Raw genomic sequence first — 25,564 nt, forward strand, 5'->3', positions numbered from 1 at the left:
AGCCAAGACTCAGGAGAGCTGGGTTCGATCCCCTGGGAAGACACAGCCTTCCTGCACCTTCCCAGGCAGGTCTCTGAGTCTCCCTGTGCCTCAGTTCCCCTCTGGAAAATGAGAATACCCCACAGAGGTGTACACTGATCATACATATACTGTGGGATGCCTGGGGACCAGATCAATGTTTCTGGTCTGTTTGTGCACTTACAAATGAGGGTGGTAAGGAATCTTCCCACACTTGTACACAGCGCTCCTCCTGTCCTCAAGCCCTATAGAAAATATTCTATTATATAAACAGATCTTCCGAGTTGGTTATCGACACACTACACAGCCTGCATTTTTGCAACTTCTGTTTTAAATGGGCTCCGTCTAGGCCTCGTACGTATTAAGGGAGATAAGCATGACAATGTCTTATCGCTTCGTGCTGTGTCACTCTTATCTCCACATTTTTAGAGACTTTTCATACCAAACTACCAAACAGCATTTGGAGAGAATAAAACCCTTTTTCCTGAGCTTTCATTTCCTAGACTTGTTTGGAAAGCGCTTTCAGAATACAGAATGGGATGGATGAAATTAAGGGGGATTTTTTAGTTCATTTATTTGCTGCACAATTGCTGTTTTTCTTTTCTGATTAACTGAAAATATGCATTGCTGATAAACTGCTATGATAACAGATACACTCCAGTCTCCTCTAATTATTCCTTGCATATCTAGGAAGATGCTTCTTATTTATCTCTCGTGAACTCCAATTAAGTCGTGTAGAGGTTTTCCCTCTTCCATGAATATATATCGGCTTTCTAAGTAGCTGAAGAAGTGGCATGAAATTATCCCTTTCTTCTAATTGAAAACATCTGGGTGAAAGTTTGGTGACCAGAGTCCTCTATGGGTCACACTGTCAAGCTATTCTGTATGATCATGAGGCCTACACTCATTTTTTGTAGAGCAAAAAAGATGAAATTTTCACATGGGCCTATTGACCCAAGACCTTGAGATTCAGGAGAAAACAGGGGATATTCTGAAACACGTGTTCAGAAGCAAACTGCCTCCTCTTTGTGCCTGCCCTGTTACTCAGGATGGCAAGAGAGGAGGAGCAGCTCATTCCTTATCCCTTGTTCCACCCATTTAGTGGGTGAGTAGTAGGTCTGTGCGAAGCAGCTAGTATTTGCTTTGGATTAGGATTTGGCCAATTCGGGGGACAGTGATTCGATCTGGTGATTCGAATCACTGTCCTGATTTGAAAAAAAGCCCCCATGGGGGGCAGCAGGGATCCCAGTGAGCCCCCACCAGGGCAGCACCCGGTGAGCACTGGGGCTTTTCTTTAAAGGGCTGGGAGCTGGGGTGGGCACGGCAGCCATAGGGGGGGCTGGCAGGGGTCCCCCCATGGTCCCCTCCCCCAGCCCCTAGTATTTACCAGCTTGGAGTCGGCTGCACCTCCCTGCGGCAGCCACCGAGAACTGCCCAAATCAAAGCTGCCAGAATATTTTCCGAAGATTTGGAGAGCTTTGAATCTATGCAGACGTTTTAATTGGTCCCCTGATTCGATTCAGATTCAGAGATTCGGCCACTGAATCTCCACCAAGTCGAATCACCACCTGAAGCTTCGCACAGCGCTAGTGAGTAGTTCCTGCTCTTCACTTTATGGCTGGCACCATGATCCGATAGGAGCCAAAAAGGGCAGGAAAGGAGGATCTCCAGAGAGAGTGAGTCTAAAACAGGTTATAAAGCCACAGATGGATCTGGGGAGTCAGACAGAAGCTCAATAAACCGATTTAACCTGAATCAGTTAAGTCTGATACTACATCCATCCAGGTGAATGTTTCAGTCATTCTGAAAGTGGTTGATGGGCACTGAGCTTCTGTTGTGTTAGAGATTTGAACCAGTTTCCAGTCACTTACACTGGTTTACGTGTAATTTCTGTCTCTAACCCAGGAGTGCTAGATGCAGGATTTGGTGTGACCCTTGACTGTACACAGGAACTAGGGAGCCAGGGCAGCAGGGGCATCTGAGGTCCCAGCTCTGCACAGAACAGATCGGTGTGCAGAGGGCCCATCCGTATGCACATCTAAAGGGACACCCGGGGGCCCTTCAACAGGAGACAGGCGGAGATACGTGGCCAAGGAATCTCACCCGCTGGGACGTTCTAGATTTGGCCAAAACACTGTGGAGTTTAATGATGCTGCATGTGAGAAAAGAAATAAGTGTCACGGTGAGTATGTGTATACTTCTAAAAGAATTCACCCTACCATGCTTTCCTCACCTTTTGCATTCACTTCCTCCTAATGTTGGAGCAATCAGATTTTTATGTCACCAACATTTGAAAATAAACTGAATTTTATATTTAGAAGTGCAATTATTTGCCTTGAAAGTGTACATGCATTCATCCAATACGCATTGAAATGTCTCTGTTTATAACCAAAGGCAAATGCCACCTGAGCAGAAAGTACTAAATACAAAAATCCCATTACCATTGATACAGACTAGAGATGTGAAAGGTTAAATGACTAATTGTTTAACTGATAAATGCAGTCATAACCAGTTAGCTTACCAGTTATCCTTCAGCTTGGGGTGAATGCGGCATGGCAGGGAAGGGGACGAAGGGGAACTGTGCGGGGCTCCAGCAGGAAGCCGAGGGCAGCAGGAGGGAAGGAGGGAGGAGTGAGGAACAGGGAAAGGGAAGGGAACTAGTACCCATAGCCTAAGAGGAAAATACTCAGCAGCCTAATGACTCATCAATTAAGCAATTAGCTACTGGTTCACAAGTGCTGCCTCCCAGGGCAGGGCCTCATGTGGACTGTGTTGTCCCTCCATCCCCCCAGCCAAAGGGCTCTAGGAGCCCGAAGCAGCTCCCAACAGCAGCGGTGTCCAAGCTGCTGCGGTACTGGTTAATCGTTTAACTGATATAATAAGAGGAGGTTAACTAAGATTTTTCAAATGATATTTACATTCCTAAGACAGGCATCTAAAAAGGCACAAAAAGAATGCGTCAGAAAGCTTTAACAAGTAAAAATCAAGGCAATTGCTCAGAGTGATTTAGTCCACCACAGGTGAAAAAAGAAAGCTGAACTCAAGGAATAGATCACTTGGCGCCATTTATTCACTAGGCTGTACTCTGAATTACTCGCCTTAGGCTCATGCCTTGGCTTTCTGGAGCTTGCACAACACAGACTAGCAGGATCTGTTCTCACAGAGTGAGCAAATCCAAAACAAACTCTAATTTCAATTAAGGGCCTAAATTCAGTGTTCTCTGGAGCCAAGTTGAAAATGCCTCTTCAGGCAAAAAGTCCACAGCAGCCCTTGGACTCCTTCCTTTCCCCTGCCGGCACCTGGGCGTCGGTATTTGTTCTGCCAGCTTGTGAGCGACGTGCCTTTGAAGAAGGAGCAAATTAAAGAACTCCGATGTGGGTAGAATTGCTGTATTCACAGCACACAAGTGGTTGGTCTACTGGTTCAAGTGGCACCCTGGGCTGATACAGTACTGAGACGTACGTTCACATCTATTTGCAAAGTTTGCTTTGTATTTTTGTGCAAAAGGGAAATAAAATGGCTGTTTATACATTTATTTTAGCAAGCTGTACTTCCATAGCAGCCCAACTCCTACATCTGACCTGTGCCAGACAAACTGTAATATCAGGAAAAAATAGCAAAACTTCCCTTATCAAATTAGATCTCCTTAGGTCTGGTGGCAGCCTATCATCTGTCTCACATGGATGCCGATGACAAGGCAGACAATTATTTTTGGGGCCAGATATTGTTAATCTTTGTGCTGATACAGACTGCTGAGTTTCCTTTGGTATACTCAATAGGAAGAGCTCTCCCCTGGAGTCCTGGTGTAGGAGCATGCAGGGGTGAGATAAATATGGGATGTTGAAACAGCTTCTCAGCAGCCTAATTAGATGTGAGCTTTTTCCTGTATTATTCCATTCAAAGATTGTGCAGTGACTGTAGGCATTTGAGACTAGGACCGTCTCTTCCTATGTGTTTATCCTGCATCTCACTCAGGGGAGGGCTGGTCACAATTTGAGGCACTTCTGCAATCGGAACAAAAAGACCACACTGAAAAATACTGTTTATCCCGTAGGAACATGGCAGTCACCACTTTACTGCTTGCTCTGATCCCAGCTATCACCGCAAAATTTCATTTAACAAGACACTTTTCCCTGCCACGGTGATAGCTTTGGTAACAGAACGAAGATCCACTCACTCTGAAAAGAGGTCCCCTCCACTGAGTGAAGGACAATCTCAGCTGTTTGCTGTATGTCCTACAGCAGGTAGAGAAGTAGCTGTCCTTCTCTCCCTTAAGAGGCAGTGATGCACAAACCTACAATACTACTTGAAAGACATCTCCTTGTCTTGTTTTCTATCCTAACATCCTTATTATCCTACTCTCCAAAGAAGAAACCCTTCTGGAAACCAAGACGACTTAAAGAAACCTAAAGTTAGGTGGAAATAAGCCATTTACTGGCTCCTTTGCTCCTTGAACTTTCCCTTCTATCATCTCTCTGGAACTTACAGGAACCCTTCTACTTTGTTTTCTTAATTAACAGGTTTTTAAGTGGTTTTTAGGGGTTGGTTTTTTTTTTTGGAGGCCTGTTTTCTCTTTTTGAAGCACAATATGAAAATGTTATACAACATACAGCATTGACCTCTCCACTACTTCACCTCCACCTTCTTTTACCGAGTCTCTTTGCAATTAAGGGAGAAAAACTAAACAGCTTTCTAAACAGTGAAATCAAAGGCAAAGTCAGAAATGGAACCGAGAGACTCCCATGCCCTCTAACCACTAGGAAATACTGCCCTATTTACTGAAGCTTTTTCCTCAAACACCATTGTGCAATTGCAGATATGAAATCCATTCTGCCTTCTTAACTGAAGGTATTAAATTTTTCTCGGCATGATGGGCAGCTGCATTGCTACACTAAAGAACAAAATAAGAAAAGAGCAGCTGAGAAAGGAAATGTAAAATCAAAAGTAAATTGATGTTTGTGTTGATACGCCTTCAACCTAATGCACTGCTGTCAGCTCCTTCCTTGAATAACTGGAATGGTGGTAAATATAATGCTGCTTTTTTCCAATGTCTTTCCTCTGGCCCCCAGTGATAGGAGCGATGAGAATCCATCATTTATATGAATGTAGTACTCAAAAGTGGGCAGGAATCTGCCAGGAGCTGAGTTCCTAGATTACTGTCCCAAGCAGAAACTCATAAGCAAAACTGAAAAAAGTTTCTTTCCGAGCCGCATGAAAACAAATCAATCCTAGAAAGACAGAGACACAGAGAGAACAGAATAGGAAGCTGAAAGAGCTGGTTCACTCTTTGCTTGCTATCCTCCTGATTGCAATGCGGGATTTCCTCCTATTTTCCAGCTCTTCTTCTCTGTGCTCTGCTCTTTGCCACGAGCTGACCTGTGTGGCTCGAGTCCACCTCCATTTTTATATCCCCTATGTACTCTGTTTCCCAGCTTAGAGCAACTGAAGAGTAATGAGGAGGTTCCCCATCTCTATATGTCCTCCTTTCTACGACAGCTCCAGGTATACTGTGCCCCTGCTTTCCCATCTTGCCTTTATGGTGGTCCTTGCCACGAGCTCTGTCCTACTCTGGAGAAGAAGCCTACTCCCATTCTTCCGAGGTGGTACTACTTTCCACTAAGCCCAGAGCAGCTCTACAACAGCCGAGTGAGCCATATTGAAAATAGTAACACGTACTAGACGGCACAGGCAAGAAACAAATTGAGACACAGGAGAGTGATGAAGGGATGGCATGATCCTTAGTAACAAAAGGCATCCTTGTATTATAAGCCAGCTGAATTTAGATTCTCTTCATGATGCAGACAGTCATGTTTTGTATGGATAAGGATTTAACAAATTCAAAATGTCTCTTTCTTGCAAGTCGCTAGGGAGGAACTGGGTCGAGCCTGGCTACTATACAGTAGCTGCTACAGCTGTAGTTAAATGACCACTGTGACTCTCAGATGTCAGTCCTGCCAACGAATAACAATGAGAAATGCACAAAGACTGCCATTCTTACTTGGGAGAGGCTGATCAAACGAGTTGGTGTCAAAAGGGAAAAAAAATGTTGCATGAACTTTTCAGAGAGATCTGTGTGCTCTGGATAAACTACAAGAGACCCTTTCATGTGCTGTAGCCACTCTAGGGTTGGAATTAGGGTGGGGGAAGAGTGCTGGTCGGACAACTACATTGATTAAGGCAGAATGCTAATGTCACAATAGGAGAAAATTGTAGCTGAATGCACTAGACCATCTTATCGAAAACCCAGTTCATTTTAGCATGGGTTTGGCACAAGTCTGCAGAGCCCATTCATTCTGTAAACTAAAGATCTGTTTTCCGCGTCCAGTTAGGAATCTCTCTTTATAACTCCCACTCTCCTGAACTTGTAGGAGAGCCTGAAGTCATGTTCAAGGTGTCCAGTAGTTATAAATTGCCTTGGGAGCTAAGTCTTCTCTTGTACTAAGGCTTTTGGCAATACATGATAGCCTCCTATTGAAGGCACGCAGAGTCTGGAGACCTGACTTAGGTTTAGAAGTCTGCAAAAATCCGGGTGCAAGAGAGGTTCAGCTACACAGACCTAGCATTAATTGTGTGGCTGCATCCCCAACTCAGCTTTGAAAAGCACAGCCACAACATGGATATGCAAATATTCCAAGTAGCGCTCGCCCAATTTTCATCATCACCCAGGTTTTCCTGCATTAGAGAGGACTTCAAAAGAGATATTCAAACCCCATTTTTTCCCCATTTGGATCAGGTGGGAAAAGTGGTGGCTCTTTCAGTCTCTCTCAAAAATAATCTGTTCAAATGTTTAGAAAAACCTCTCCCTAAGAAGAAAGACCACGCATGAAAAATGTCATCCTCAAAGGAATTAATCTGATTAGGTTATGAGAAACTGAAAAAGGGGAGACAGAAGAACCCCCCCCCCCCAAACTTTAAGTATAGCATTCAAGGGGAAATGATGATTATCTTCCTTTATGAAATGCCCTGGCATCTTTAGATGAAAAGAACTGTATACACAGCCAAGTTATCACCAGTCATGAGAACTTAATGATATATACTGCATAGACAGTAGTTTTGTTAGAGTTGGGAACATACACCCTACTGCAAAACTGGCCTGTTAAAAGAAGGCTTTGATCATCATTCACTACACAGCACATCATTCCCCAAATAAATTGGGCTAGCAAAGGCAGTCCACAAATCAATTTCTTTTCTCCTAGATCATGAAAAGAAGCAGTAGGTTGTCAGGTACACTTTTAGGGAAATGGTTTGCAAACCTGACTCCTCTAACACATACTAATGATGTCATTAGGCACAACATGGTCCTTGATGAAACTTGCTTGGCTCTGTGCTTTATCTTCTTCTTCAACAGAAGTGAGATTCCTTTGTGCTCCCTTTCAGACCAGGCCTAACAAGGATCATTAGACTCTGAACTGCCAGCTTGAAAGTGGCTGAGAAATGCTTCTTATGAAAATGAGATGATAAGATTCATGTAAAAAAATGCAATGTGTGGAGTAGCAAGTTTATTTTTCAAGTTTACCCCTGGACACAGACCCATTTTCTCTTCATAGACACATAGAGATATGGGTTGATATAGAAATACCATTTTTGTATGCAAATACTGGCTGACACTAAGGGCAATTGTAACAAAACTTCACCTGTGCTGGGAAAAATAACTTTGGAAATACCGATATAATAAGAGGAGACTATATCAGAGACTATATAATATTATATATTATATCAGAGACTTTGGAAATAACTTCTGAAAGTAAAGGCTCACGGAAATATTCAAAATCACTTTACTTTTGTCCAAATAAATTACTGAAGTGATGGCTGTTGCTTCTGGAGATGTTCGGGATCGAAAAAAATTCAGGTTCTAAAACGCTGATGAAAAATTTTGGCAGGATTCAAATGACCTAGAACAGTGAACCACAGAGTGTAATAACATTTCTCAAAAAAAGGGAGAAAAAAGAATGAAAAAAAGCACACTTTGGTAACATTCTCCCTCCCCTTTCTCTTGCCTAGTTCTATGGACACGGTAGCTTCATGCTCCTTCTCCACTTGTAAAGCTTACTAATGAAACAATTCAGTGGCTATGTCAGAAAGACAGCCTTCAGAGAGGGACAGCTTTTGAGATCTCTCCCACCAGTATCAGCAACGATGATCTTCACAGGGGATGAGAGGTTGTCTCATTAATCCCAAGAGTCCTGGGAGCGACCAAGCAAGCATGCCGGTGCTACGACAGTGTCTGGGGGAGACCCTTACGAACCACGTCAGGAGGAAACGCATCAAGGGAAACCTAGTCAAACACTGACATGTTTTCAGTCTGCGCTGGCCTACATAAGTCTAGATTCATTGTATAGCACCGGGCAACATCCCAAAGTCAGTGATCCAAGGATCCAGTGGCCCAGCATGCTGGAGCTGTTAGTGGGGAAGCAGGCACAGGTGGCCACATTAGGCATCTCAATTAGGCATCTCCTTGCTTGTGGGCAGCTATTGCGCTTCCCACGTGGTACTCGCTGCTCTGCCTTAACCTTTACAGCGTGGACACGTGACTGCACAAAACAAAGAGCACTTATCGTTTATCTAGCTAATCTTTCCGCCTCCATTTCTAAAGTGCCTATCGCTGCAGGATCCAGGCATCCAACGCATAAATTAGGAAACATCAAAGGAACCCAAAATATGACTTTCCTTTTAAGTCTTACAAGATGTAAATGCATGCACACACCAATTTAAAACTATATTAGCAAAGTACTCACTACCAATGTTATCGGTGCCTGTGTCTTTTAAAGCACGGTAAGTAAGGTAGGGGTGCTTTTAATACCCAGACTTGTATGTTTGTTAAATTGGGGTCCAATTCTACTTTACCGATATCAACATGATTCACTCACATGGAAAAAGGTCATCCTGGTTTGTTCCTGAAACTCTGTCTACTCAAAGAGTGAAGAGCAGATGGTGGCAAATATTTAAATAGGAAGCAAAATATTAGAATGACAGCGTAGGTTTAAACAACAGATCTTCAGAGAAATTAGGAAATATTTTAAAAGGTCGGATGATGAAATAGCGCTGCTACCAGTTCTTCAAAAGCCATCAGAGCTGATTCAGTGATGCTCTGCTTTGAAAATAAAGCTAACACAGAAGGCTATTGAAGCAAAGACGGTAGCATAAATGAATTCAGTGGATGACAAGTTTTGTTTCCGAGGAAGAAAAAGAACTGAAGGCTCACGTGCAGAAGCAGTAGTTTGGATACTGTTCACAAACAAACACAAAAGCAGGAGCACTGGGTTTTTTCCATTACTAAAAATTAAACTTATTTTTCCCCATCAGGAAGTAATACTTCAAAATTATATATTTAACACGTACTGCCTTCAGACTTGAAATATGGTCCTACTGATCTACATGTAAATAGGCCAATACTTTTCCAAAACATGAAATCCTCAACTGATACCGATGGGAATCAGGGGAGCTATGTGGAAAATTTGGCCCATTATCTAATGAAAACCGGAGCCATTTAATAATGTAATGTTAGAAGGCTATACATTGGATGAGATTTTCAAGAGATACTTAAGTGAAGAGGTGACTTTTCAGAAGTGCTCATCACCTGACAGATCTCCCCACACAGCTACACCCAGGAAGAAAACACAAGAGTGCAAGTTGATGAATTCTTGCTAATTGGGACGTGGACCAGTAAGTATGCATTGTATCTGAATGTAAAGCATGTTATACTTGTTTAGCACAAGAGGTCACAAAGTATGCAAAACTATAGCACCATCCATCCCATTCATGTTTTAAAGATGTAGGAGAATTGTGGATGGAAGGGGACAGAGAAAGGCACAGTATTTTATGGTCAAAGTACAGATGCAGCTATGGCAACTCATTCAGAAATAGAAATGTAAGCAAGAACAGCTAGTATTTTGACCTCAGATCAGTTCTTGTGCCTTGCAGTTGTCAAACACACACAGGCTGGATGTGAATTCTGCCACCTCCTCGCCACTGTTGCTTTTTTACTACGTCTGTATTATTTTGCTGACAAGTTAGGGTGGAAATAACCCCAGGCTTCTTTTCTTTCCGTGTCTGGAAGTCAAATTCACTCCTAGTGCAGAGGATTAAGATGATATCTGCACATCGCATAGGATCTCAGAGTAACCCTTACTCTGTTCACAAGTTTTAGGCTGAATATATTTACACAAACAAATTTCACTCTTGAAAGTTTTGATAACTGGACCTGAAACCGCTGTCTTTATTCATGGAAGTAATCCGTATGTAAGTGCTTTATAGCCGAGTAAACTGTTGGACAACATAACCCTTATTATTTAATTTATTTGTATCATCATAGACTCTAGGAACATTAGTCACAAGATAAGGACTAATTAAACTGTGCTAGATGCTGTACAAGCACAGAACAAATAGCCCATCCCTACTACTATATTTCTATTCTAGTAGTACCTAAAGGTACCTAAAGAAACCCTTGTGTTGTACAGAGATAGGCTAAAAAGAGCTCATGCATACTTTAAAACAATTGGAACACCTTGTGAAGGGCCTCAAAGCATAAGTCAAACTTGGCATCAAATGAATCGGGGAGCAAAGCTTTTTGTTTTTACATGTGTTACTTAATATGAGAGACTATATTAACCTATTTCTAAGTCTGATTCCTAACCTATTTTTAAGTCTGATTCCATCCTTAGATAAACTGCTTTGGCAAATTGCTAGATGAGATCTGGTGTGTTATGACTCAACTTTTAGATGCTACCTACTTCTCTTCCATGCCAACTAAGTCCCTCACATTAGCAATTAAAAACAAAACAAAAAACACAGCACAAAAAAACAGTCAAGCAAAAAGATAGTTTAGGCAAAGCTGGAGGCCAGTTTAAAGTCTGAGTAGTAAAGGCATAATAGATTCAAGTCACACATGTCTTAGAAGCAATAAATCCTGCTTAGGGAAACGTCAGAGCAAAAAACACTGCTGTGCTATAAAATTCCACCTCTGAGGATTATAAAACAACATGCACAGAGCAAACATCCCTTCCAAGCATAATAAGGGTACCAGAAATGATTGACAACAATGACAATCTATCATAGAATGCCATAGCCAAGAGATAACATCTTGCATTGGGCTGTCTAGCAGAGACAAAATTATTTATTCATTCCCGGGCTATATGGAGGGTGGAATGTGTTGCATAGGGAAAATGCATCTTTCCCCGTGATTTTCCTTTATGCATCCGCACTAAGTGCAGTTTTATTGCACCCGCGCTATCTACTGCAGCTTTCAGTGCATGGAACATGTTCAAGTTCCTGTTGGCTTGCACCCACTTTGAGATTCGCCAGCCAAGTGGATTACTTCTTTGATATTGTTTAAGGGAATTTAGTGCTTTTAACTTCCAGGGTGACAGCACGGGCCACTGAAATCTTCCATTCACCTGCAGAACAGACATGGTACGGGCAGACAAAATGCCAGGCTACAACCCTTAACCTGAACAAGCGGTGAGAAAGCGAGCTTACTTTCCAAAGCCCTTTGACTTCTCAGCTGAGGCTGCCAGATGGAGTGAGGTCAGTGAGTGACAATATTAATAGCATTTTTTGTGCTGAGGAAATCCAATCTAGTAAGAAATGGATGGAGACCACCAGGTTCAATAGACTCCAAGCACCATACAGGCTCTAATGACTTTCCTTCAATCATGACCTACTCGAGGCTGAATTTGAATTGACAACCTAGTGCTGAAAGTCTCCACGTACCTCAGTGCCAGCCATGCTGTTTAATCTGTTGGCAGGGTGCACCTGTGACTTGAAGCTGTGTGGGCAAGAATCCCCTGGCCAGCCTGCACTGCAGCTGCTATTGCCTATTCTGCACTCGTCCTGCGAGCACAGCTTCGATCGACATCAGGGAGACTTCTGTCAACAGGATGAGTGCGGAATATGCAAGGGAGAGCCCTGTCTTCCATGGCAGAGATCCTGCCTACAGATATGGCAGCAGATTTCCTTCTAACCCTGTCTCTCTCTCTGCTCTGCATGTACACAAAGGTGACCTCCAAAACTGCAAGATTTTGCAAGTTGCCCTTTCTCTGCAGGGAACAGCCAAAAGCAGAATGTCCCTTGCTCTTCTTCCTTCCCTTGCTGCTATTTGGCAGTGCAAATATCTTCCTTAAATATTTGATGTGCCTTGTTATTCTTGGATATAGGTTGTAGCCATTTGGTCTAAAGGCAAAAGCAGTCAGAACTCTTGTGGTAGAGGCGATACCTTTTATTAGACCAACTAGATAATTGCAAACAAGGAAATGTTTTTGCAACTATCTAGTTGGTCTAATAAAAGATATCACGTCTACCACAAGAGTTCTGATAGTTATTCTTCCTGTTTTATCCCTGCCTAGATTTGTTAGGGCCTCACTCCTCCTTGGAGCCTCTCGTAGCAGAATGCAATATGAGAACAACGTTTGAAATGTTTACCTCTGCAGCTCGCTGTGTCAGGCAGCTCACCACTGCAGTGGTGCTGGTGTGAAGAGAAGCAGAAGAGAGGTCGTGTAGAACGTGATCCTTTTGGGATCACCCCAGCTCCCCCCAGGAATCACCTGCAAGGAGCGAACCCAGAACTTCTTGACTTCAAAGCACCATATGGACTAAAGGGGTAAAGGGAAGAATTTTTAAAATCAAAGGTCAGTTAAGGTACATCTTCACTGCAGAATTAATCCTGGCTTTTATTCAGGGGCTGTCCCTAAGTCATCTTTCCTTCACACTCACAGCCCTTTAACCTATAATATTTGGTAATATTTTCAACTCAGGCTAACTGGCTCATTTGGGGCTACAAACTAAACCTAGAGTGAGGCTTTGGCTGAAGTCCATAACCTACCCACTCTACAATGAAGATGCAGATTAAGCAACTCAAGTGCAGACAGCCCTCAGATGCCCACCCGATTTACCTGCCACATGGCCAGAAAGACAGGTAAGTTCTTCTACAATTCACTGGGAAAGAATCAGAGTAATTTAGCTTATTGAAGTGCTAAGAACTGTGGGATATACCTCCATTCTGCCTACCAACACGAACAGGCGAATGCAGCAAAAAGGATGCAATATTTCCGGCGTGGCTCTGTGGTGTGCTGGAGCTAGGCCAAGCCGAGTGCTCAGACCCGGGTGCTATCACCCAGCTGAACTCTGCAGTGAAATGCACTTCTTTAGGTGGCTAAAATCCCCATCCTAAGCATATCCTGGTGCTGCTGCTCAGTAAAAATGCCCACTGTTAAGGTCTCAGACAAATTTGCCTAAGGAGGAGAGAGCAAAGATGCAGCACTCGGGAACTGTCGACAGTGCTGGTTTCTCCACTCTACCAGAACGAGGCAGGAACTCGTTGGATGCAAGGTAGCTCCTGCGCATTTCCTCTTATTAAGATTGACTGCAGCTTCCTGGAAGACTAATTAAACAAGTGGAATTTTGTTTTTTTGTTCCTTAGCCTTCATCTGACTGCTGTCTCTTAAACCAGAAAAGTCTTTCCAACAATACCTACCTGTAAGAATCCAAAGAGCTTCCTACATTCAGTATGCCAGGTAAAGCCAGTCATTTTGCAATGGCCACCCCATCACTTCTGAACACAAAGCATGGGATGCACCTATTATTTTATACCACAGATATAAAATTTGTACTGATGAATACATTAGGCATAAAGATAATGTTAAGATACCAGAACTAGCTTTGTTGCTTGCATCTGAAATCACCCAACCATGATGCCTTGGGGTATAAATAGCCCATACATATGAATATGTAATCACAGAAGAGGTGATATTCAGACATAAGGAAACAGAGGCTTATCCAAAGCCCACTGAGATAAATTAAAAGATATTTATTGACTTAAATTGTTTTTGGATGAGGTTCCTTGAAACCAAGTTCAAATGGAATTGCAGAAATCCATGAAGTAGTATGCCCTTAGCTGTAAAAAGTCATTGTCTTGCTCCATAAGGCTGGACCAGTACAATTCATCATCAGCAGCAACAGCAGCATGTGTTGGGGCTACTTCCATGAAGGACCTGCCCTCATCCTTGGTCCAGCAGCTTTGTGCTGCAGAAGATGGATGAGAAGGGAGGGAAATAAAGTGCATCTTATATCTTCCTCCACTCGTTGCTCCGTGGGGCTGAGTTCCTGCTCTCAATCCAGCTTTCATAGGCAGTGGCTTTAATAATTAAACCCATCCTATCGATTGCCCTTATGACAGGCAGTCTCTACCAAGGAGGCAAAGACTGAACGAAGCTTGAGGATAAGTGTTTCTTTCACCCTTGAGAGGTGGTGCTTTCCAAACGGGGTTCAGGCATGTTAGCTCAGTAGTTGAAGGGAGCAAAAAATGCTTTGGCCTGTATTGAAACTGCTCGTGTTTGGATGAATCTGGGGCTCCAGGCTACATTGCTATTAGGATAGCACATTTCACAAGTACAGCATTTGTCTTGCATTTAAAAAATGAAAAGTTGTTAAAATTCTGTGTGTGTGTGTGTGTGTGTGTGTGTGTAATATACTTATATTCTATTATATTATACGAAAAAAGAAAAATAGCCAATGCTTGTGAAGGATTCCACTTTTGCTCTGTAATTGTCATGGAGTCAACTAAGCAGCACAAGTTAACAAGCAAGTTCTAGTCTTGCAGATGTGGCAACACTATAGCTAGCCAAACAGGGAAAATAAATTTAAAAGAAGGTCACATTTGCTTGCACTCTAGTATTGCAAAAAACAGGCCAGGGAAATCGGCAATGATTAAATGACAATGGATAAAGCTACAAGAGAAATAAATGGTATTTTTGAGAGTCAGACAAATGATTAAAATGTGGTCCCGAGGCGACGGTGCTGGACTGGGATCCAAGAGATCTGGCTTCAAATCACCGGTGTACCTTTGGGCAAGCTGCTTCATTTCCCTGTGCCTTGGTTCCACATCTCTAAACTGAAGATTAATGATATTTCTTTTCTCTCTTAGTTATGAGTCTTAGACTGTAAGCTCTTCAGAACAGGAATGTTATATTCAGTATCTAGCACACTGGAGCCCCAGCCTCAACACATCCCAGGAGACGCGTAACAAATAATTATCTCTGTTTTACAAAGGAGAAGACCAAAGCAGGGAGAGGCTCTACAATTAACAAAAGACCAGATTTAATCAGGATTAGAGATCAGGAGGACCTCTGTCCTGGGTTCACACCACCTATCCTCATACCACTGTCTCAAGTCACAGCTCCCAAGTCAAGCAGCTGTCTAAATTCTGCAAAAAAGTCACCTACTACTTGACACTGTAAATCACCACTTCCAAAGTCCATGCTTAAATTGCACTTTAAGAGCAGCTTAATAGTGTTATAGGCCTGAGAGAGTGCCCATTGCCCCACACTTCCCCATGGGTTTTGCTGAATCACTCACTGCTGGCAGGTTGGTAGCCCAGGTAATTACCTCCAAAGATTCAGTCCCGATGCTCTCTCTTTGAATTACCTGTCAGAGAGAAGACAGGCCACTGCTAAGAGAATTAGGAAGCAAGTGAAAAAGAGGATGAAATGTTGGGGGTAGAAAGGCCAATACCAAATAAAACACAAAATTAAAAATATTCCTAAGACGGTAAACAAGAAGTCTCAGAGCAACAAGGAGAGAAAAAAGGCATGGAGAAGATAGTCTTGGAATTAGAGCCTTGGACCAGGACTCCAGTAATCAAGATGCAATTATCAGCTGTTGGAGACTCCCTGCATCATGCTGGTCAAGTTAGTTAGCTGTTCTTAAATAACAAAACTCTAAAACCCAACTTGAATGCAAAGGCTAAATACTAACAGTCAAAAAGCCTGAAGCTGAATTGATTCAATCTTCAAAGGTTAGTCTAAGTTGCATAGATTGAACCAATCAGCAAGTGAACAGGCATTCACTTTTGATCCCAGAAATGCAGCCACATGCCTGCAGTGGCCCAGGCCAGAAGCCAGGGAAGCACTAGGACACACATCCCTACTTGGCTGAAGTAGGCAGCTTGGGCCAAGGCTAGCTCAACCAACTTGCAAGGGGGTGGAGGGTGGTTATGGGGAAGGTACAAAGCATCCTGGGATGCTGGGGCATGAATCTGGAGGGGATCTGGGACAGAAAGTTAATAAACTAATTCAACCTAAATCAGTTAAGTCTGATACTACATCCAACCAGGTTTATCTTAAACCAGTTATGGCCATTTTGAAAGCGGTTTAACTGTGCTGAACTTCTGTTGTTACAGATTTAAACCAGTTTCTGATCACTTACACCAGTTTATATGTAATTTCTGCTCCTAGGCAAGACTGCAGAACAAGGACTCATCCACAGACTGGATTGTGTTAAGTGTGGTCTAAACAGAGACTGTGGATTCTTATCCCATTACTTGGGCTAACCCCCTATATATCTGTATGGTTTTACTGCTTTATCACCTTTGCCTCTCTAAGCAGTGCCTCCTCTTCTTTCCTCCCCCTTCCCTATTCTGTGTATTTAAATTACTTCTTTCTGTTCAGAACCTGGCTCCCTGTAGGTCCATTCATAGCATCTGACAGAAGCTGTTGCTTATGAAAACTTATGCTTCTCTGAATTAGTTAGTCTCTCAGATGCCACTCTGCCCTGCCTTCTGCCTGATTTCAAACAAATGTGGCTAATTACCTTGCTGCTTCTGAAAATGTTAACCGGAATGATTAAGTAGCTTGAATCCTAGAAGCCTAAACAGGACTTACAGGCACCTATACATGTTAGGGACCTCTGATCTGATGCACGCTAATTAGTTGAGCCTGTTGCGAGTCTGCCGTGATTAAGTTGATTAATTGAGTCTACTGCAAGTCTGCTGAAGCATGCTAATTAGTGCGCTCCAGAAGCCTCTGTGTCATGTGTATTCAGCGTCCCAGTGTTTCAAAGCGGTGGCTGTGTATTTTGAAGCATGGGACACTGCATACACATGAAACTGCGGGTGCTTTAATTAGAGTGGCTCTCAGAGCAGCTCTAATTAAAGCACCCCCCCTCCTCTACCCCAGAGCACATGTATAGATGTCCTAAGTTTCTAAGTCACTGAGTTTTGAAACTTTTCCCACCTCAGTTTCTGTATGTTTGTAATACAGGTTTCCCTCGATTTATGTGGGTTCTTTATATGCGAATTCGCTTTTATGCAATGAGCATATTTAGACCCATAATTCATTATATGCAAGGTATATTCACTCTTATGTGATCAGCATAGATGCCCCCCCTGGCCCAAGCATGTAAGTCTGCGGAGGGAGGAAAGGGCCGTGGTCCCACTCACCCCAGCCCTGGCTGCAGTGGCCCCGGGAGCAGCCAACACCAGCTGCCTGCACCAGAGCACGGCGCAGCCCAGGAGCAGAGGTGAGTGGGGACAGGCAGAGCACGGTGCAGCCCAGCATCTGCAGACAGCTGGTGCTGGCTGCTCCCAGGGCCGCAGCAGCTAGGGCTGGGGCGAGTGCCGCTTTGTTCCCTCTGCTTTGCTGCCTTGTGCAGCCCCAGGAGTGGCTCCCCTCCCCCTGCCCCTTCCCTAGTCCCAGCCTTACTCCCTCCCTCCCTCCCCGCCATGGGAACCTATCCCTATTTGTTACATTTTAAAGTGGGTTTGCTTTATGCATGTACAGCATGAATCGAGGGAAACCTGTATACTTACATGACCCCATTATGACAGTATTTCAGCACTTCATAATCTTTTGTCTTTTAATCTTTTGTCTCTTTATTCTGGAGAAGACAGTAAAATTACCCTTATTTTGCAGATGGTGAAGTGAGGCACAGAGGTGTTTGAGATACTAAATAAGTAGACATGGTCAGACAAGAAATTTGTAGCAGAACAAGAACTTGAACTTGGGTCTCTCAAACTTTAGGTTTGTTCTTTAACCACTAACAACAAATTGCAACTTCCTTTCTACATCCATTTGCCTTTTTCTGATTAATTAGACAGCTGACTTTGGAGTGACCACTGACTCTTACTGGGTGTCTGGACAGTGACTAGCACAACTGGCCTGTGTTCGTACCTGGAGGGTCCATGTTACCACTACTACCTTCTCTTTTTCAAAGGAAAAAAAGGATTAAATAAAACAAATGTAAATAATTGCATTGGGAATTAGCTAATTCCTCCCCCCCTGCCATGTAATTAGATCTATAGGGTATCCCCACATTATATTTACTCAGTACTTCATATGCACATGTGAGAGGTATTGTTCCAGTTTAGGCAGTTTGCTGCCAAGATCATGATTTTTGATTTCCCCACTGGATTTTTTGTTTCTACTTGAAGTTGTCACCTAGTCTGTTCCATCCTTTTAATCATCATTACTGCTTCTCATCTTGTCATCCTTCCAACTTTAAAATCTAAGTAAAAAAATGCCCAGTACCATCTGGAAGTGTTCCAGATATATTAGGAGGACACAGAAGCACTTTGCATTTCCCTATTGTTATTAGTGTTTCTTTAATCAGATACAGTATCACAGGCAGCACTTAATATGCATTGAGGGCAAATGATAAGTAATAAAGCAATTCAGGTACTAAAAAGGAGATTCTAGCAAAGTGGATTATCATGCATAGTTTGTTGTCCCTATATTTATTTTATCTCCAATACACAGATGCTTCTAGAGCTCCTGTCTGCTCTCGGATGTGCATGCCTAGCTCCCCTGAAGCTGCCATTAACCACAACACGAGTTGCATATTTATATCTGAAAGCAAAATTTAACCTTTGGGGTCCTCCATTTCCTAGTAGCTGCAGAGCCTAATTTGAATTCCAAGATGAATGTATAGAAGTTAAAATAATGAACCCAAGGGATAGGTGGAACGGTCTTGGCCGAAGACGCATAGTGCTGTGCTCCGCTATTGAACCACTAGAATAAATACAGCTTTATTTTTAGCTGCACTTTAACACCTGTAGAGCTCCCCAAGTATGCTCTCTTCTTCGACCTCCCCTGGTAAAATACCAGCTCTTAGCAGAAGGTAGAATTTCCCACCTTCTGTTAGCACACTGTTAGCAGCAGGCATTCCTGGATGGCCATTACCGTTAACCTAAAATGAATCATTGAGGGAATAAAATGAAGACAGGTTACCAGTCCTTCTTTTACACATGTTGCAAGTAAGTGCTCCCTGAAGACTGTCCCCTCTACAACTGGGCGACTGCTGTTTGTTTTCTTTAGTAAATTTGCCAGAAAAAGGAGCGTTCATTCCCCCAAAACTATTTGTGCACACGGGTCACGTTGTTCAACAAATAATTTCAGCTAAACGAAATAGAAGAATTTTTTTGAAAATGTCAAAACATTTCATGTTGATTTATTCCCCGCAAATGAACGATTTTGTTTTGGAAATGCTGACATTTTCAAGATGAAACTGGCTTTTAATTTACAAGCAGAAACATTATTACAAGCTGGCTTCAATTATAAAAATAATGTGGAAAAGTGGCTACCTGAGGTAGAACCAAATCTCTGTGATACAAAATGAATTTTGGGGGATAGAGGGAGGGTGTTTTTGGCGTCTTCAAAAATCCCTGATCACTTCTGTCCAGGATGGGTGACTGAACTGGAAACACTCCAGTACCTTCCCATCCCCGGTCCTCGCCACGTGCCTGTTCTGCACAAAGAGTAAGATTCCCCTTCCCACTGAAGTACGTTCACTCGTCCAAAATGCTGTCTCCATCACAGGAGCAGAGCCATATCCATATTTATGGAGTCTGTGCAAAGTGAGATGCACAAGGCAGAAATGCAGATCGCCCAAGACCTGTAACTTTATGGGGGGACGTCGGCAGCTGAGGGAAGTATGTATGCTGGTTGGGAAGCCACGGGGAGGCTTTTACCAGCTGGGGGAAATAATTCAGCCTGATTCGTAGTTCTTCCCTTCACTCAACTCCAAGCAAGGTCAAAAGTCCTGCAGGCCTAGTGGCCCAATGGGCTAGAGTGGTTCTGGACCCAGGAGTAGATATCAGGAGGCATTACTTTATGGTGAGAGCTGCCAGGTTCTGGAATGGGCTCCCAAGGGAGGTGGTGCTCTCCCCTCCTTTGGGGGTCTTCAAGAGGATGTTGGATAGCTATCTGGCTGGGGTATTATGATCCCAGCACTCGTTCCTGCCTATGCCAGGGGGTCAGACTGGATGATCTGTTCAGGTCCCTTCCAACCCTAGAAACTGTGAAACTATGAGTAGAGAGGGGCAGGTAGCTAGAATCATGTCAGACCGCCTTTTTTCCCAAGCCCAAATGATGACAAGCCCAATTACACTAGGAGTGACCTTTGGCCAAGCGAAGCTCAAATTCATGTCTCTACGGACCTTTGTGTGGCTCACCTCCAAATGTGTATGCCTGACTCTACATAGAAATGTAACTAAAAATTTAAATAGATGCATTACTCCTACCACAGATTTCCTGCCCATTTTTTTCTGTGTAATGAAAGCTCAATTACCCAAACTAATTAGGACCAAAGGGCTTTGAAAGAAAGAGAGGGAGATGTGTTTGCTTAGATAACCACCAGGTTCCAAGTAAGAGGGTATGGGAATAAAATGTGAAAACGTGTAGTTTTTTCCATTTCAATTTTCCATTTAAGTACTTGTAAAATGTAGGCAGCAAGTCACAGGAAACTGGTCCCTTGGGAGCACTTGGATAAGTGAGCAGTTTGGTTAACTGAGGTTTGGGTAATCACGGTTGTACACTATCTGCAGCAAGCCATGCTGGTATTCCCACTGGCAATACAGGGTTAGCCATGGAATAGTGATGAGGAAAAGCCCAGTCGAGAGGACTTTGCACATATTGCAGCTAATCCTTGCAGGAATAATTTCCTCCCGTTTTATTTTGCAAATGGTTCTCTATTTTCCTTTCCTCATTAGGGCTTTTAAATGAAGCGTGGCAGTCTCAGAATACTCCTTTTCATTTCTGTTACTGGCAGCCACCAAGTAGCACAGCTGAGCCAGTTGCCTGTTGTGAAGGGGAGGGAAGGGGACCATGAATAAAAATGGAAGGATTTGCTTAACTTGGGGTGCATGCATTATCCAGACAATACACATTCTGAGTTTCTGGTATTCATCAAGGTGAGGAGAAAATGCACAACTGTTTTGGACAATCTGAAACCTGCTTTGTTAGAAAAAAAAATCAGTATTTAGGAATTATCAAGAGAAACAGTAGGAAAAGGAAGTATTTTCAAAACAACTGTTCGATATAGGATGCCCTTTTCCAACTGAAGATTTATTTGCAAAGTTTAAAACGGAGTTTTCAAAAGAAAAAACTTACGGTTTGTAAGACTTCTTATAGAGAGAAGGAATTATACTGGAATAGATTGATGTGCTGTACAAGCAGCAAAGACACCATGAAACACCTGCACATGAATGCCCAACTTCTCACATCACATTTGGGAGTGTAGATAAACCAAACAATGCTATTATGTGTCTGCCACCTTTAAACTGGCGCTCAGCGCAGATACTTAGTGACAAACTGATTTTCTTTCCATAGAACTAATGCTAGATTCCCATCAGTGAGCAGATTACTCTATTTTCTTCTGTGACTTTAAAGTAATTTTCAGTCCTACATCTAACATATAGTGCCATCAAACCCTCATACTCTTTGTACCAAGATGTCCTTTCAACTGCTGTAATTTCAGAGGTTTAAGCCATTTTCAAACAAGTGTCTGGGGCTAATGCTTCTCACAGTTTAAACCTACCATAAAAATGAAGCACAGCTTCTGGATCTGTGAAATGTGCATTCCCGTACGTCATAACGGATATGAGTTTATTGATTTCATACCTGTGCATCCATTAAGAGGTGTCTCATCAGTGACATGGAATTTTTCAGAGACTCTTTTTCGCTGGGCAGAAAAGCATCTTCGTCCTCATCCAGCGTTTTTGACTTGTTCACGATAAAGTGAGAGATCTGGTCGTTTAAGGTATGCAATGACTGCACAGCTGTGGGGAAAGAAAGGGAGAGCGATGAACAATGAAACTATGCTAGAGGGGTTGCTGGAATCATTTCCAAAGGGCAAGGAGCTGTTGCTGTATTCTTTATCCACAGAACAACCCTGGCATGAGCAGCAATGGTGCAAGCTTTCCTCGCTCTACTCCTGCCAATATGCCTCAACCCTGACCTGGAGGGACCCCTTGAAAAGCAGCAGGAAAAGGAGGTCCATCTCCATTCATGCCTTGGCTTTTCTGCTGACAGAGCAACAAAGGTGTGCAACACAGTGGTGGCTTTTGAGATGTCATCACTTGATTGGGAACTCGAGTGACAACTGGTAGGTGGCATAAGCTTCCGGTCCAAACCTCAGAGCACTAGTTTGTGCTTCATGTAACCTGAGAGTCTACCCATTCAATTCTTACTTCTCTATCAACAAACCAGGTGCAATCCCATTTCCTCATATGAACGGCATTTGCAACACCAGTTTATTCTTTTTTTTTTAAAGAAGTATTACATAGTAAGTATTTGGATTAGGAACCAGTAGACGTCCCGCTGTTGGTAAGGGTCATTATGAATATTTATGGCTCTATAAGTATTAGGGGTTTAGACTGATCACAGAGCTGGGCAACATAATATACAGGTTAGGAATGACTTATTTTAAGGGTCAACATTTTGTGATGAGTGGAAAAATATTGTTTCTTGCATTTTATTCATCATCCCATGGCTCCAACAGACTGAAGCGTTGTACCTCTGTCTCAATTCCAAAAAAGCTTACGGATTCAAGACGACAAAAGGCAGGAGGAAAAACAGAGGCAGAGCACAGAAGTGAATGAGAGACTTGTTGAAGGTCACACAGCAACAATGGGATTTATAACTCAGGCCTCTTGCCCCCTTCATATGCTCAACAACTGCCTCAAATAAGACAAAGAAGGAAATGAAGTTTGTGTCAGGGAAAGGCTAGAGAAACCCACTAATTCTACAATATTGTGCCCTGATTTTCTTTTCTTCTGGTGAATAATAGGATATGAAATATTAATGTATATTTAAAATTCCCCCATCAAGCCCTAACCAAGATTCTATATGGGGGGGTTCTGCACATGGTCATATAAAAACATATTAGATGAAGCATGTTCATGGCTAACAGAGGTCCCCCAGCATTTTTATGCCCTTTAAGAGGCTGTAATTTATATGAAGCATAATGATATGAACTAATGACCATTTACTTCTGCACAATAAAAACCTTTGCATTTCCACATACTTGAAAAATCTGAGATACAATTTGCATTTAAACCGCAACAAGGCTTGAGGTTTCATTTTTATTGTAGGCTCATTAAATAAATGAACCTCAAACAATTCTTCAGTGTCTTTCGTGTTGTTGTTGTTGTTGTTAGTGGTCGTTTTTGCAGAAAAACCTCAGATAAGCTTACAGTTGATAGAAGCACATCACTCTGAACTATACTTCAAGACTTGCAAGATGCACACTACCGCTGATTTACTAAGCTTCTTTATGAGTTGGGAAGTCTGTTATTTAGAGCTGCCTGACAAACTGATTTAAAAAAAGCTAAGCAATGAATTTCAGAAATATGACTCGACCTATTTCTGTCCAGATAAGATCCAGCCACAGGATATCAAGTAGAAGAGATCAATCAGACGCTCAACTCGTTACAGGCAAAATCCCACCCCAGCTCTGCAGGGGTGGAGACTGAGAGCCCACGACCAGGGAACGTTGCATTGCCAGCATTCGAGAGGGAGGCAGGATTTGGAAGTTATGAGGGTTGTGCAATTCTTCTGCACCGAAGAGAGCTATTCTGCAACGGGGACTGCACCAGTGGGAGCCTACGTTTCACTGTCAGCATTGCTACCTCTTGGAAGTTTAGCCATCTTTCGTGCTTTTCCTAGATTCCCCACTCATGGGGGCAAATGATGACGAGACAATGCCAGCTTTTATTTTTTTTTTAAAGTTTCTAGCCCTGATATTTCGAGAGGAAAGCTGGAAAGCAGAGCCGAGTGTATTGTAAAGCCTCGGATACAAGAAAGGCAAATCAAAAGCCCCCAACAAATATATTTTTACTGGGGAAGATTTTTGAGCAATAAACTTGGTACGTTTAGACTTGACTCATGTTTTTTGTATCGTTGTAGTTGACAATTCTATAACAAAAATTAAAAATGCATTTCCTTTTACAATTTCACATGAGCCCCTTCCCCTCTCTCCCTCCCTTACAGCTTGGTAAAACACTTATCCCTTACTTCTTTTCAAAATCCCTCAACCCCCTAACCCATTTTCCTTAAAAAAAAGCAAACCAAACCCCTCCCGCCCACAACCAACAGCTATATTTTGGGCTTACATTCTTGACAGTGCCCTTTATAGCTCAGCTATCATAAATCCTAGGCTGTTAAGACATAGGAACTAATCCTTAACTGTGACCAAGCCTGAGTGTAGCTGAAGTCTAGGAGAGGAAGAGTGGCTTAAAGCCGGCTTTCCATCTTTCTTTCTGTGGTGGTGATCCCTGAAGGCAGGGTGGCCAACCTGCAGCACAGGTGCCACAAGTGGCATGAGCAGCCACTGTGCGTAGCATGCAGCATACTGGGGAGGAGACAGGCAGCACAGCAGCAAATAAGGAGGGGGGAGAAAGCAAAGCAGCAGATCTGGCACGGGAAAGGGATTGCAATGGTACCCGGGGAGTATACAGAGGTGATTTGTGCCACACCTGCCAAAAAGTTTGCCACCCCCTGCCATAAGGAGTCAAATCTTACAATGCTTGCATATCAGGAGATCCCGGGTGAAAAGACCTACTGTTCTTTCAGCTGCTTTGCACCATTGCAGGCTCAAAGCTGTCAGAATTGGTTAGATGCTCTTAGTGTTTCTTTAATAACCGCTCTCCAAGTTCAACAATGTTATGCTGAAAGGTGCTAAAGGCTACCACAGTGTGGGGGTTTTAGAGAATCGCAGACCGTATGAAAGCCAATGCATACGCTCAGAGCTTTCCCACTGTTCAACCAAAGTAGGAAGTAAGCCCGTTTTTTTGTAGCAAAAAAGCAAGCAAGCAAACTGCAGACAATGGAGAGATAAGGTCAGGGCTAAGTGGACTGAGGTGTTTCCCTGGTTGCAAATGCAGAGGCTAAGGCACTGGTTGCAGGCTACGCAGGTCAGATAAAGCCAACAGAAGAGATAAGTGCGACCCCAAGAGGAAGCAGAGGAACAGAAAAGTCATTGGAGTGGTGGGCTTGGGAATTTTTGAGCAAGGAAACTCCCTGGTGTTTGGCTTTCTGTGCTCAGGGAAACATGATTTAGTATAATCTTGTTTTTCCCCTCCACCAAAAGCAATTTAATACCTGACTCTTAAATTAATGCCTCTAAGGCCAGGTACAGTTATTACACTTTTACCAGCATAAGTGACCGGAAACCAGCCTACACCCATGACAGAGCAGAAGCATGGCACGCAAAACCAGTCTATACCCAGAAGAGAACAGAAGTTCGGCACATGTAGACTAGTTTCAAAATGGTGGAACCGGTCTAAGATTTGCCCTTCCCCACCAAAGCGGGGGTGGGCGAGTGTCCTGTTTGCTACTGACCTAAACTACACCACTAACACAAAACCAAGCAACTTAGATAGATTCCACCTTGAGCTTTTTGAATGTCTGTACCCAGCCAAAAAGTCCAAAGACTAACTAAAAGTTTGGGTCCATGAAATAAACTTATATAGATCTTCACCCATGTGCTAACTCATACTCAA

General features: G+C 42.9%; 1 protein-coding gene across 1 annotated transcript in view; it reads right to left on the reverse strand.

Annotated features, from left to right (window-relative positions):
* KAZN (kazrin, periplakin interacting protein) overlaps positions 1 to 25,564 on the reverse strand; it is a 636,407-nt gene that overhangs the window by 489,946 nt on the left and 120,897 nt on the right. The window contains exon 3 of the mRNA XM_059716417.1: positions 21,684 to 21,841. Within this exon, the coding sequence (XP_059572400.1) occupies positions 21,684 to 21,841 (158 nt within the window). The remainder of the gene's footprint in view (positions 1 to 21,683; positions 21,842 to 25,564) is intronic.

The sequence above is a fragment of the Alligator mississippiensis genome, chromosome 13, assembly GCF_030867095.1.
Source record: "Alligator mississippiensis isolate rAllMis1 chromosome 13, rAllMis1, whole genome shotgun sequence".
In the NCBI taxonomy this organism is placed as follows: domain Eukaryota; kingdom Metazoa; phylum Chordata; order Crocodylia; family Alligatoridae; genus Alligator; species Alligator mississippiensis.